Consider the following 15,683-nt stretch of genomic DNA (forward strand, 5'->3'; position numbering starts at 1 on the left):
TTTTTATTAACATTTTTATTAAAAAATAAAATATTTTATTTTTTATTAACAAATTATACATCTTTTACTGCACAAACTTCATAAGGTGCAATTTTATTTTATTTTTAAATTAATTATTTTGATTAAATCAGTTTTAAATTGATTTTTTATTAACCTTTTTATTAAAAAAATAAAATATTTTATTTTTTATTAACAAATTATAATTTTTATTTTTAAAAAAATCAAATAATTCTGCCCAATTGATTAATTTATATCAATTTAATTTGTTTTAATAGGAAAATTCGATTGATTTAGTTGGTTTAAAAAATTCAATTTATTCAATTTTGAATAGTTCGGTTCAATTCCATTTGAATGCTCAGCCTTAGATACGATTACAAATGCAGGGTTTATGCTGAAGTAAAAAGCGGCGATAACAAATCATTAGATTTTAGTGGTGTGTTTAGTTAGATGGTCTCACTGAAGATGGCATAAATAGACCCATTCAGAAGGGATAAAGTGATCTACAAGAGCTTGCCACGAGCTCAGATGGGAGGAACATGTGGAGAAGATTGGTGAGGCTTAGAAAGGCAGATATCACACGTAAATGGACACTTCAAAACACAAGTAAAACTAAGCCAAGACCCCCAAGTTGCAGAGAAAGAAGAGGGGTAACACCTGCGAGGATACATAAACCCTTTTCGCGCAGATAATAATTCATCACTCCTACTAAGTATTGTTCATACTAAAAATTGTATTGCCAATGCAATGGATCGACGAAGACACTCCAACACATCACCATTTGAATGCCCCCAATCAGAGCAATTGCATAGCCCAACTTTAGGCGAAAGAAAACCTCTCATTGTTTGAACTAGATTATAACATTACCAGTGGGATAAACCTACTTGACTCACTGAGAAATGTAATGAAACAACATATGATGTATGCACTTGGTGTGGGATTTGCAATATCAGCACAGATATGAACATTATTGAATTTTGAACTCATGTTTGCTCGTTAGAATGTGAATGAAGTCCACACATCATACCTTCAATCCGTTAGTTGGAATTTGCTGTCAGAAGCTCTATAAATAGGATAAGTATTGGCGCGACGAGACGACAGCCACTGCGTTAAAAATTTGTGCCTCTGCAACACAGGTGAATAGAAGGGAGGGGCCAACAACCATAGTGACAATTTCTGGCCATAATTTTAGACGAGTTAAATTAGAATAGCTGGAAATGTAAACTCGTAGAACCATCAGCAAATGATCTGAGGTCTGCTGGTTTCACCAATGCTCTGCACAACGGGCATGTTCTTTCTCGCTCAAACCTGAAAAAAAAAATATTGTGATAATAAAAGGCTGCATATGAATAAAAGTGCTTTTAGATATGATTGAACTAAAAGAAGGTAAGAGACTTCTCAGTGCTTTTAGATATGATTGGGAAAGAGGTAGGATGTTCAGCAACAAGGTTTACTCATCTCCCTCACAGAAATTCTAAATTTGAAAGGAATATGCAACTTACCATTCAGAGACGCAATCTTCACAGAAGATATGCTTACAGCTAAGAAGGATTGGAACATGCATCTTCTCCTGGCAAATAGCGCACATATCGCCAGCAGAAATTACCTGCACTAAATCCAAAAACATCTGGTAAATTGTCCTAGACTGAACCGGAAGCAAGGGCGAGAAGATAACAACATTTCATGTCATCCCTAGACAAGTCACACACTTCAATTGGCAATTTCAGGAAATTGAGTCTCCCATTAGGCGATCTCATGAGAGAGAAAAAAAATCTCCAAAGAAGAAAATGTTATATTATTGATTGAGTGAATGAAACAATGAGGTGTGAGTCTCTTTACAAGCTTGTCATATTGTGATTGAATGAATGAAAATGTTATATTATCAAGTCGCTTTATATTATTGATTTATTTCAGTAGAATTGGTAAAAGTGAAAAAAATAAACATTGGTATTTTAGACCGTCTGGAATTCAAATAGTAGATTAGACAAGGGACCTGTTTGTTTTCAATCTAGATTATTCTATTTTATGCAAATGGCCAAAACTTACAAAATATCAACATTTTTTTTTTCTGATCACAGAGTTGGGCATAAAAATAAAGATCTTAAATGAGTTACTAATATAAAGTAAAAGTTCAATATGTTTTCAGTAGCAACTGGCAAGATTATAGCGCAATTAATTTATCAAAGACAATAAGACGATCATTAATTGATTAAGGGTTGTTCGAGATAGGAAAGATTTAAACCTGTTCCATTGTTGCATAGGAGCCATAATGTACGTCTTTACGTGACAGTGCCTTCAATGCAGTAAACAACGATTGAACCTGGAATCAGACTTGAGAATATCAGAGATTCATGACTCACTCTTTCAGGAAAGTTAATAAATAATGACAAATTAATTTCTTCTAGTATTGATAAAAGACATGATACAAGTTCAATAATCATTATGATGAAAGAATAACTACCTTCTCCACAACTGAAGTCAACTTGAAGGTAAGATAAAGACCTGTAGTCAGAGATGAAAAGATGCTCCCATATTCTTTGTTCAAAAAAAAGCGGTACCAAACAGGTGTCGGCAACAATGCCCGGTACAAAAGAAGAGCATACTCTAGAAGAGTTAGCATCTGACCCTAAGAACAAAAAAAAGTAAGCCTTTAGCTAATGAAGCGTTGTAAAACAGTATGGAGCAAGTAAAAAAACACCCTGCACTACCATAACCTAGGGCCATATTAAAGAACTATGCAATTTATATTTGTACAGGTAAGTATGATAAAATTTTAGAGAAGTGTATTGTGGGTCAATATTAAAGGAGTATACAATTTATCTCACTGGAGGCAAGTAGAATAAGGTTTTAGAAAAGTGAGGTGTATCGGTGATATATCTTGGGCATTATGCCAATGCAGATTTTTTCCACATTCTTGCATTTACCAAATAATGCAGATTAGGAATTTATTTTTAAAAATTTTAGATTTTGAAAAAGGGATTTATTCTATGATTGATTGAGTCATTTCTTTTTTAGAATATTTTTAATTTCTTTCTAATTTTACTTAAGTTGGAGCCTTTAAAAGGATCCCAATCACTCCATATTAATCACTGTTCAGTTTAATAATATTCCTCTTTATTAGTTGTGGTCCACTGTATGAGATTATTGTTCCTCATGCTGCATCATTTAAGCATTTGCCTCAATATTTCTTTCACTTTCCAGTTAAATAATCCAACATCTGCATCTTCATTTTGATGATTCTAGTATTTTTGCACAAGTTTACCTTATTTATCTAGTGTTCTAACTGATAGTGCTTTAACCTTCAAGCTATATTGCGAATGTAAATGAATTTTAAATACATTCATGCTGCATTTTAAGCCCACATTCATATTAAATGCAAACTTTGCTGACTATAATGATATAGGAAACTAAATTCAAGACTATAATGGGAAAAAAAAGGTTGTCTATATGAATGGAAAGGAAGGAGAGATAGGAGAGGAGAGAAAGGAAAAAAACCTCATTTACTTGGAATTGCTTCTGTCCAAGGTTGTGTGGAAGCAAGAAGAAATGTCACGTCAGTTCTTGGTTTGTACATAAATCATTTTGGGAAATTTCAAACCATTAATCATAAGATTTAGATGAACTATAAACTATTAAAAAATAATTCTGATTTATTCAGAATAATTTTGATATGCAAAAATATATAAAATAAAATAAAATTTAATTTATTAGAGTAGATGGAGGAATTTGAATGTTAACTTATAACAAAATTTGTGGGTTCATCTCTGACAATGAACAAATTATTATTTATTTTATCCTACAAATAAAATAAACTATAGGGATCATTCTTGTCAAATGCTTTTGTAATAGAAAATCATTATCGTCAAATGATAGGCAACTTAGCAATGACATGACTTCAAAGTTAATAAATTTCATTGTCATTGTGTATTAACATGACAAGATCTATTCTTCACAAACCATTATTAAATATTGAGTCAATATTAGCTATCGTCAGGTTAACTTATCTTACTTGGCAAGATTAGACTCCAAGATTCCACTACTTTTACACTTCTACCTATCATACAAAATTAAATTCCCATTTCTTCTTTCTTTTATAATGAACTCAATCTAATTCCTAATATATTGAGTTCAATTTAATTTTTTAATAGGTTAGATATACTTTAAGTTAATTAGATTTAACTTTTACCCTTTAATTTTTAGAATTATAGATTTGTATTGGATTGTATTGAGCCATAATGAATAATATTGATTTTTTTTATTTCTAATTCATATGTACAAGGGGAGCCTTGCCACAATAGTAAAGTTGCAGCCGTGTGATCTTATGGTCAAAAAGTTTGAGTTGTGGAAATAACCTCTTGCAATACAGGATAAAACTGCATATAATAGATCCAATGTGGTTCGACCCTTCCCTAGGATCTAATTCATATGTATGCATTGGAATATATGATATGAGAACTTTGTACACCGAACTATCGTATCGTGTCATACCGATATTTTTAATTTCTAATTCATATGTATGAATCATATTATTTTATATGTGAATTTTAATGAATATATGATATGAATTCATGGTTTAAAATTTCGAGTCGTATTAGAGTTTTGATCTATGATCGGAACGACACAATTTCGATATCGTATCGTGTCATACCGATATGGTTTTGATATTTTTTAAATATAAAATATATTAATAAAAATAAAAATTTTAACTTAAATATTTAAAAAATAAAAAAAATAAAAAATGAGATCTCTAATATGATAAATAAATAAATTTTATTATATATTTTTAAAAATTAAAATAGATAATATATATTAAAGTTAATGGGATAGTTCTATTAGATTTTAATTAAGTCTGTTTAGATTATCCTTACAGGAGTTTATTAAAATTATTATCCTCTGTTTTGATTATATTTTAATTAAAAAAACAACACCCCTGTTGTGCGCGCACGTAAACGATCCCTCCGTAGCGGCCGCAACGGTTGCCCGACCCTTCCGCGTGGGTCATACGACCTTCCGTTGCAGCTGCTGGGGTCGTGCCGCGCTCGCGGGGGTCGCACAACCCCTCCACTACAATCGTGGGTGTGTAGTGATCTCTGTGTCGTACTGGTTGGAGGGCGGAACAAAATGTTTCATCCGTGCCGCCCGGTACGACATGAAATTTTAAACTATGTATGAATCATTCCCATATTTTATAGTAACAACTTTTCATTTATTAAATACTGATAGAAAAAAATTATCTTCCTTAATTACCTTTTCAATCTTTTATTTCAAGAGCCAAATATTTTTTAAAAAAATTTAGACTATAATTAATCATTTATTAGGGTTTAAGTATTTTTAGATTTATCCTTATAATGAATTTAAGTAGATTTTCTTGACCACAAAAAGTTGAAAAATAGAATGGTAAAACAACTATTGTCTCTAAAATTAAGTAAACAACACAAAAAAGGAAGATCAACAACTTTTCATTCTCCTTTCCATCAACCCAACTAAACAATAAGAGAACTGGATCCTTCCTTTTTCCCTCACCTTCCCTTCAAATCTCCCTTCATGTTTTTTTTATCCTTTCAAAGTAAAGAAAGCTTATACAAGGAAATTAATTTACCTGCTTACGATACTTACGACCCTTACTATTTTTGTAGTACATCAAAAGCACACATTTGACTACCATAGCTGCTTGTCGCACCATTATATCTGAAAAGTGATATAAGCATTTGAGTGTGCTCAGTAAAAGAAATGATTTAAGTTTTGAAAATGATATTATTAAAATAGCTACGAGAAAAACAACAATTCAAAGAAGAAGAAATTTGAGATGCAACCCTTTAATACACTAATTCTTAGTTTAAGGTTTGGCATGCATCACCAAGATGTCTATGGTCATCCCCTCATTCTATCAATTATCAATTTGGATGTAGAAAGTAACCAAAAGTGTATACAAGCCTACAACAGCACGTACAGGAAAACTACATAAACATGGAAATAGAATTTGAGATATTACCATTGCTTCTTGATTTACTTTTGGAACTTACATTAAAAAGTTTTTAGAGTTACCATCAGAGATCCCATTAAAATTTCTAGCATTTTTTAATTGTAAAATATACAGACATATATTTAGTTAGGCCCATGAAACACCATATCTTCATATTAACTTTTGAAACTATAAATGCAAGTTATTAACTACTGAAGAATGCAAAGAAGAAGTGACAGTCAAAATAAGGTTTAAGAAGAAACCCTGCTGGGGATGAATATGCAGCTACCTATTGAAGGAGACTTTCATGACAAAATATTGTATATGCAGTAAAAAACCCCTATGTTGCAATATTCCATACTTGTTAATAACATCTATTTTCCATACTTGTTAATAACATCTATATTCCATGCATTAGAGGGAATTATCCCAACACTCTAGCCTTAGGTAGCCCTACTACATGTTTGTGTATACCCACATAGGTATCGCCCCCCCCCCCCCCCCCCCCCCTAGCATATATTGTGTCACAATCTTTGTATCTTCATCCCTAATTGAACAACCACTCCACATGCTTCATCCCGCATGAGATGCATATGTGACTCCATGCAATGTCATCACCACTCAACTCTAGGCATTATCTTTCATGTCCTATTATCATGGTCACAAGCCTCTGTTGTATGCTTCATTCCTCCCAATGCATCCTTTTGGTCCTTTCCTGATTTGATAGCAAGGAGGCGACAATGGTAGTGATGGTGACGAAGCAAGAATCCAATTGCTATCAACGTGAAAGCGACACAATGAACTCTCGCAAGCTCGTGCATGTCTCTTAGTGCAACTTCTCCAGCTTGCCTATTTCATCCTGGCCCAAACGGGTTTCTTATGGCTTTCTCCTAGGGCAACATCTCATAGCTGAAGCTCAACTAGGCTTATCTAGCCCAAGCTAATTCGAAGTTTGAGACTTGTCCAACCCAATTAACAAGTGGTGGCAGTGGCGGTTTTTCTTCATATTGAGCCTAGACCATAAACCACAACCCAAACTATATAGTCGGCTTATCTTAAACTCATTCTAGGTATTCTTGGCCCCCACACTTAGGTTGTCTCAAGCTTGGTAACTCTATATGTCAAATATCATACTATATCTTCTATACGTTGCATCTTCTATATCTCACGTAGCAACCTCTCTCAACTTGTTTGGATCCATAATAATTACCACAAAATATCTAAATTGGAAGAACTATTCATCTTGGGCTACCTCAGTTCCTACATGGTTCATGGGTCAAGGCCTCAAGGCTAGCTTATATACATCACTACTTGGTTGAGATTCCAAGTCATCCAAGGCTATATAGGAGCAAATTAATGGTCTATGATGGTCTATAGATCCTAGCTTTATGAGCATCTTCATTGCTACTTCCCTTGCCGTGAAACTTACAAGCGAGTGCTCTTTATATGAGGGGCATCAAAACTTAAGCTTATGATGTAATTGGTAGTCTTTCTAATTACCAAAATGACCACCTCATTTAGTAGCTTTCAAGCTATCATTATTAATTTTAGAGATATATTTCCGAGTAGGTCAAATGGACGAGATATGCAAGATCACTTTGATAGGTTACTCACCTTTATATTTCTCCATATAGTTAGACTTGAATTAAAGTTGGTGAAATCTTATATTTGGAGAGGCTTTTTTTTCCTCCTTTGTTTAACATATATGTGCGTATGTTGAAAGCCTTGACCATATTTCCATCACCTTTTGATCCTATAGCCAAACTATCTGCTTTAGTTGTTGGCTCATCCTCTTGAGCATCACATGGTGGTCAAGAAAGCTGATAGTGAAGTAGAGGTGGTCATTTTAGGGGGCAAGATAGGCCAAATGTATAAATTATGGTAGCTTGGACATGTCAAATATACTTGCTACTCTCTTTGTGGATTCCCTAGGTCATCCATCTCAACATGCTCATGTCGCTCAGTTTGATACTCAATCAACTCGAACAGATTCCATCATTACAGTTCCTTAAGAGGTGTACTCTTAGCTTCTTCATTTCTAAGTGACTATCAATTTATTATCTCAGTAAATTAACTCATTTTCTTATATAATCCATACCTCTTAGAATATTTCTAGTGATGCATCATCCTTCTTTCCCCTCACACCACCATAATGCCCTAGCAGTGTCACAATAGCTAATGGGTCTCACTCATCAATTAAGAGCATTCTCTCTTTCACCCATGATTCATTTGACTATCATATTTTATATTCCCGAATTTTGATTGAGGTTATTGTTTATAATCCTTGAATGTAAAATAAGACTGTCTAATTTGCAGGAATACTTCTTTGATCGGGTATGCCCTGCAAAAAGATTGATGCCTTTGATAAGTTTTTCAACGTACAAAGAAATAGAAGAGCAAATGTGAAACAATAATTAAAACCCTAGGAATTCTTGGAAGTGCATATATTGAAGTTAAATGAGACTAATAAAAATAACCTGATTTCTATTTCCCTTGATGCCAAATCATTAACTACAAGCATACATTTCAAAGCAATCCATTAACAAACTGATGTTAAGAATATAAGGTAAAACATGCAAAAACAACAGCAGAATGGTAATCATAAACATGCTCCAGCTAGCATGATGTTGAAAAGGCTTAATAACTAGTATTCTAGTGGTTGTTAGTAACAAATAGTGGGCAAAGTAGAGTACCATTAACCATAATGATAAATATGGCATGCCAAAATGGAGGTATTCTTTTAGGAGGAAGCATGACCAGTGGGTACAGAAGGTCATCAGTTCTGTACCACCAGTACAACACTCCAAACACATGCATGGTGAAGACTATTGTAATTCCAATAAGTATCGCTATTCTTCGCTCTCCCTGCAAAGACCACATTGAAGTGAAATAATCAAATTCCAAGCCCCATTTTACGAAAGTGATTCTACATAAGCACTTGGGAAAATAAGTTAATAGTTTCAGCATTAGTACAGTTAAAACGTTTGTGAGCATAGAAGCATAAAAAACCCATTCCACACATCTGGAAAAAGGTTACCACCATTTGTTTTAGGAGATTCTCAGGAACCCAAAACATTAGAGAGAGAGAAAGAGCTAAGAGTTACAGTAGTTCACTTGCTAGAAATAATAGGACAAGCGAACTGAATAAAGAGATAAGAAAATGGTGATATCCTTCCAAAAAAACTTCCATAGTGCATTGGTAAAGACCAATAGATGTGGGAGGGACAGTAGAGATATTGAGCATCATCAATGCATCCAAAGCCACCAAACTATTGATGATCGCTAAGGTATGTTAACAGCACATATGTGATGAAGCATAGATACTAGAATGTTGCTGTCTATATGTATCTTAGCATGAGTCCAAAAGTATAAAGAAAAAAAAATCTAGAAAGAATTCTTAATCTTCGGTTTTCCCAATTTTAAACATGAAGATCAATATAACTTGTTTGTAAATATTTATTGGCTCAAAGTTTCAAGCCATTGGCATCGCATCTATCCCAGAGTTTTGGTATGAAACTTTTACTGATAAGACACTATGATTTCCAATTTTTTCCATTGAGTGAATTCATATAACAATTAATGCTAATGTGATCATTTCCCAGTTTGATAGTTATCATAAGCATGCCAATCTTATACCAAAGCAATTTCACTTGGACAACCTATGCAAAGTTAGGAGCTCCATCAAGTGGGTAATCCTGAAGAGTAGTTAACATAATAAAATATGATTTGAGAGAGAAGAATATTACAAATGATTTAGCCTTGCATCAATTTTGATGGAGAGATAAGATCCATGTATTTGATGCCAAATAATTGGGACAAATGGTCTAGCAATGAGTGGATGAGGTGCTCTTCTTGAAGAAGCATCTAGACCATTCACAATTTCATTCTATTTAGTTATGATGCCCTTGAGGATCCTTGAGGAGAAGAATGTACCATTTAATATATATTAGTATTTGACGAAATTGATGAAGTTGATAAACTTGACAAAGTTGAGCATACGTTGAAAAAACATCGTAGAACCTAAATGATGGGCGTAGGCATTAAGGCTAAACCACTATAATACCTAATTTGCATTGAATTTTTTTTCTTTAAATTCCTATTGGTTTGAATTCCTTGTTAAGTTAGTTTGGGAAGCTTGATCAAAATTGACTATTTGAGATATAAATTCCATCTTACTTTCTGTGCTCGCAGATATATAAAATTGAAAGTCACCACCCTAGACCTTGTTAACATAATACAGCTAATAAGATAATCCCAAGTGGAGGCAATCTTTATAGATATCCAGCTAATCACCACTGCTCCAACAAATGGATTTGAATAAAGCTCTACATTTTCTACCCCCAATCCAACAGTGGGTTCTCTTTCCTTCTTGATGTAAATCAATGTAGAAACAGAATAAATAAAAGAAAAAATCAATGTAGTTCACTGGAAAAACATTATCTTTATATCATTCATCTGAAAGTAAAGTCCTAATAAATTTCTTGTGATATTTAGTCAAATTTCTATCCGAGTAAAAACAAGGTGACAGAAGAACTCTAAGATTTTGCAAAAGAAACAACAATTTAGTGCCAACCTTTAAAGCAGTTTGTTTTCTCAAAATATCATTTGACTTAAACATCACAGCAGCCATCCAGATTGTAACGAAGAAACCTGTGCATAATTTTCCAAAATTATACAATGTAAAGTTGAATGACAAAAAAGAGAGAACAACAAACATAAATCTTCATATGAAAGAATACTAGAACACAAAATTTTAGCAAAAATATAAAATTATGGAAAAAATATAAGCCAATAACAATTTTCTAGAGCCTACATATCCATAAAATTGCTCATCATGTGAGTACATGGAATCATCTATTGAATGCATCAACACAAATCCGTATTTGCTAAGTATGACCTAGTTCTAGAAGAACCACAAATTGTGCCAGAAGCAAAATCTTCAAGTAAATTTAAATTTGGTCAATATCCAAATATTTAAGTTAGATCCATAAAAGGTATGAAGCTATTTTCACTTATATGCAAATCTAGGATGAGAAAAAAAATGAGTGAACATGCAGATCCTAAGTCTTTATTGGAGCATTAATTTTCCCTTTTTCTCACAGTCTAGTCGAGCCCTAACACTGTATCCAATTGCTCCTCTGCAAAAGTAATGATTATATGAAAATAGAGTGGCACCACACTAGAGGTACAAAAGATTTGCCTTCGTATCTGGTTTTCTAAACAAAAGTTTTTTTTTGAAAAAAGTGTTCTTAGTTTAGACAACTTAATGAACTTCCAGTTCACCATTTCACTGCAAAATTTATTGAAACATAAACAATTATTATAAAAAGAAATCCATATTATCTAGGCAAACACCAGCTCTGATACTTAAAGACTCTTTATATACCACTCTATACCTGTGACAGATATCAACACTCCAAGCAAACATGCAAACACGTTATCCCTAATGGTCATGTGCAAAAGTCAGAGTTACATAGAACACCACTACATTGTGCACCTTGTGCCTACAAGAAGCTTCCTCTTCAATACTTACTACTGAAATAATCACAAGAACAACGTCACCAATCAGAAACCATCAAGATAAATGACTGGGATTGTAGATGGCTGTGTTCCATCAACACATAGTGACAGAAGTTATTCTTCGCCCAAAGATCTGTGGTTGAGTGGAAGGAAAAATATGTGCCACCATGAAGTAAATGTTATTCTCTGTGAGCAATAGTCAATGGCATTCATTTACTAAAGTGAATTATGAGATGGCATACGATGTTTATGGAAAAAATACAACGTCAACTACATACAGAGACGAGTGACATAGAGTGTGAAAGGCATGAACGGTTAAAGTATATAAGGTCATAAAAGATATCCATCAAGTTTACAATAGAAATACATTACCTTGCAGATGCTGCCGGATGAACACCACCAACAGGAGCAACGAGAAAGGAAGTACCTGCTCAATCCACCTTGCGACTTCCTGTATTTCATATCTCTGGTACGAGGAATCCCTGTTGTTACCACCAGCAGCACTCACCTCACCATCTGCGCTTGGACCAACGCCACTCGGGATGGAAATCGGTAAAGCCGAAGAAGACGAACCAACCTCCACGACGCCAATATCACTCTCCCCATCTCTACCCCGCCACTGAGACGAACCACCGTGCAACTCCCCCTGAAGACCGCTACCACTCGGAATCGCATCCTCCTCCAAGCTCTGCGCCTGGCTAGTCCCGACCCCGAAACCATCCTCGTCCCCGACCCCGATTATCCTTATCTCCACCTCCCCAGCGCCACGGCCGCCGGCGAAGCCGGGATCCTCGATCCGACCAGGTCCGATCGAGGTCTCACTCTCCGAATGGACCGACCGCACACGAAGGATCCCGGAGTACTCCAGCAGCGCGGAGAGCGGCGCCTGGATGAAATTGGAGGGCAGGAAGCCGAACCGCCTCGGCAGACCCCCAGCGCCGCCGCTAGTCTGTACGGAGTACGGATCGGAGTTCCCTCCAGAGGAATCCATAGTTCCAGGGCAGAACCGGCAACGGATTCTAAACAAAAAAAAAACAAAAACAAAAACAAAAAAAAGCTCCTCAAAAAGCAGCGAACCGCGGAGGAATCGGAGCGACTCGAGGTGCGACGGAGGAAGCGAGGAAGAAACTTGGAAGATGCGTTGGAATCAGATCAATGAGGACAGAGCTGCTCTGGGAGAGAGTTAACCTAATCTAACTGAAGGCAAGGAGAGGCGAGGGAACGGTGGAGTCCTCCATGGCGGTCGTGCTCAACGGAACGCGGAGGAGGAGAAATATATAAATTGTTTTTTTGGTTTCATATTGTGTTTTACCTTTTTCTGTAATGGGGGAGTGAGGTGGGGTCGGGTCGGCGTCGGCCCATTCGCTCGGACGGATTTGTTTTCTGAAGTCTATTTAATTTTGAAAATTATGCCATCGAGTTTGGTTGCATCGAAATCATAGTTGACTAATTCCTGCTCCATAATAATGACATCTTAAATATAAATATTTGACGGAAAATAAAAATTTAAAGGTATCTTAATTCTTATTTTAAAAAATTATTGAATATTGAAGAGTTTTTTAAATTATTTAAAAAAAAAGGTATTTTCTATTTGTTTTCTGTAGTGATTATCTATTATATTTCCATAACTTTTTAATTCTTTCGAATCCATTTTTTATAAATTTTAAATTTTTTCTTTCTTATTAATCATAAATTTGTTATATTTTTTTATAATTTAAGTGTCCGAAGATAAGATATTTTTTCCCTTGACTTGCTAAGTAAATTTAAAATATAATTTTTATATGAGAGCATCCCAATGCATGTTAATAGGTGTTATAACACTTTTGATATTAAACAGGTATAACATCCCTCCATTTGAATGCGTTTAAGCGGCAATGAGACGGGTCAACCCCTAATTGGCTCTCCCCACATGTAATTTTTTTATTTTTTTATTTTTTAATTATATTTATTAAACGATTAGTTTTAACGGCTATTAAGATTAATTTTAATTTTTATTAAAAAATTATAAATTTTAGAATTAAAAATTAAATAAAATGATTAATTTTGTAATGACTAATTCAAAATTTTGTCTATAAATATTTATCAATGTGTAATTTTAAAAGTAAGATTATTATTTTTTAACGGTTAATAAAATTATTATTTTAAAAATAAAATTATTATTAAAAATAATAATAATAATTTTAATATTTTAAAATATATTTATTTAATATATATAATTTTAAGATGATTGAATAAACGGTAAGATCAATAAATAATGAGTGTTAATGTTAAAAGGAATATGAATAAAAGAGATATGTTATTATAATAAGTATGTGATAGTGAACATGTATTTTTAAGGTTAAGGTTTGAGATTATTATAACTACATGTATTTGTTGTATGAAGTGCTGTTATGAATGTTAACTTTACGAGGAATAACACGTATCAAAAAGCTTGACAAGAGCTTGGATAAGACTTAGAACAATTGATTTTGTGGAATTATTTTTCTCAAATTCATTTTCTATTTATTATTATTATTATTATTTTTTAACTAAATCCCTCGAGTCGTCACTGCTCTAGACTCATGGCGGCGCCATATCGCGCATGGAACACAGCGACATTGGGCTGCACGGGGACGATCAGCGTTGGTTAGGCGGAAGGCCACGATGGGCTACGATGAGCAGTATCGAGAGAAAGGGCTCCGCTGGGGAGCTTTGGGGTAGAATAGAATAGAATAGAAGATGAAGGGAGAAACATTGCAGCCAGGTGAAGACGTCCCAACCTTGCGAAGGCCTCATGGTGCGAAGTCGATCGTCGCAACCTCGTGGCCAGGCGAGGTCGCTGCCAGAGGTCGATTAGGGCCAGGTGGAGTCCCTCCTTCCCTTCCCTTCCCTTCGTTCTCCATTTAATTGATTTGCAATTTTCATGGCATATCGAATCACAACTTCAGTCCATTCCGACCCATCATTGCCATTAAACATCGTTTGTTTGAATACATCTTTCAGAAATAGAGACCCTTTACGATTCCCTCCTCCTACGGCGCATTGTGGCCACTCCAACTCCTCCTTTCATTGAACAAACACATGGTAGGTTCAAGCGAAAGCTTCTGTAGCTTCAGTCGAATGAGATGTCCAATCAAACAACCTTGACATTACAAGATCTCTAATAATTTCAAAAAAAAACATTTTTATTGTATTTGGGATTCAAACGTTGATCCTTTTATTGCTCTTCTGAAAGTTTTATCATTACACCACGTATGTGGATGCAAAAATTCTTCCTAATCTTGATCCAAGCAGTAAGTTTAATTAGGCTCATATACTTGCAGTGGACTTACCTTTGAAACCGATTCTCCCTTGCTAACCTATAGGATCAAGTTTGGCAGAGTTAACAATTGCAATTCTATCATTAGGGATAGCAAAGTCAATCCTAAAGGCAACTTCTGTCTCCTTTTAAGATGTGATGGTCTTATTTTCTATGATTGAGGACTGATTGATGTAGCTGCGACAGACAGCCTTACAGCCCTACCTAATTGACCACCCTTGGTCTTATTTTCTATGCTTGAGGACCAACTGAATGAATTTGGCCCGGTCTACTTTATCAGTTCTGCTCGATCATGCCGACATCATCAGTTTAGTTAGCTCGATCTGTTTGGCACTGTTGACCTCATTACCTACGCTATCTCTGCTAGCAGTCATATTTGATACTAACTGCTAACATCAACTCTCTTCCCATGTTGAATGACACCAACTTCAAATCAGAACAAAAGAACCTCTTAATAGTTCTTGGAGTTATAGATCTCGACCATGAGTTAAGGATGGATTCTCTTCCACATCTTACGGATAAGAGTACCTTTGATAAAAAGAGGGAGAGAAAAGTGGAAAAGATCAAATCGCATGTGTATAATGATCATGAAGAAAACCATTCTAAAAGCATTTAGGGTCACAATAGCTGATAAGATAATTAAGGCTAAGAAGTTCCTTGTTGAAATTGAAAAGAGGTTCCTAATAAAGAAGGCTAAAATAAGCACACTATTGACGGGCTTAGTTTTAATGAAGTGTAAGAGTAAGGACAATATTACGGAGTACATCATGAAGATGTCTCAACTTGCTTCTAAATTAAGAACACTTAAGCTAAAACTCATTGAGGACTTGCTAGTGCATCTGGTTTTGATATCTGTTCTGAAATAATTTAGCTAATTTAAGGTGAACTATAATTGTCAAAAAGAGA

The 15,683-nt window shown here is 34.6% G+C and overlaps 1 protein-coding gene across 2 annotated transcripts; it reads right to left on the reverse strand.

Annotated features, from left to right (window-relative positions):
• Nucleotides 1-653: 653 nt before the first annotated feature.
• LOC141831127 (uncharacterized) lies at nt 654-12,727 on the reverse strand. 2 transcript variants are annotated; one of them, XM_074718554.1, is made up of 8 exons: nt 11,852-12,727; nt 10,533-10,609; nt 8,653-8,824; nt 5,597-5,685; nt 2,459-2,623; nt 2,240-2,317; nt 1,500-1,603; nt 654-1,305 (listed from the first exon to the last, which is right to left on the reverse strand). In XM_074718554.1, exons 1-8 carry the CDS (start codon nt 12,468-12,470, stop codon nt 1,200-1,202), a joined length of 1,410 nt encoding a protein of 469 aa, XP_074574655.1. In that variant the 5' UTR covers nt 12,471-12,727; the 3' UTR covers nt 654-1,199. The 2 variants fall into 2 exon arrangements, with proteins under 2 accessions (XP_074574655.1, XP_074574656.1); XM_074718555.1 differs by lacking the exon at nt 654-1,305 and having other exon boundaries at nt 1,522-1,608.
• Nucleotides 12,728-15,683: the final 2,956 nt, after the last annotated feature.

The sequence above is a fragment of the Curcuma longa genome, chromosome 6 (assembly GCF_044706935.1).
Source record: "Curcuma longa cultivar G26 ecotype Majalengka, Jawa Barat chromosome 6, ITB_CL_G26_1.1, whole genome shotgun sequence".
NCBI lineage: Eukaryota > Viridiplantae > Streptophyta > Magnoliopsida > Zingiberales > Zingiberaceae > Curcuma > Curcuma longa.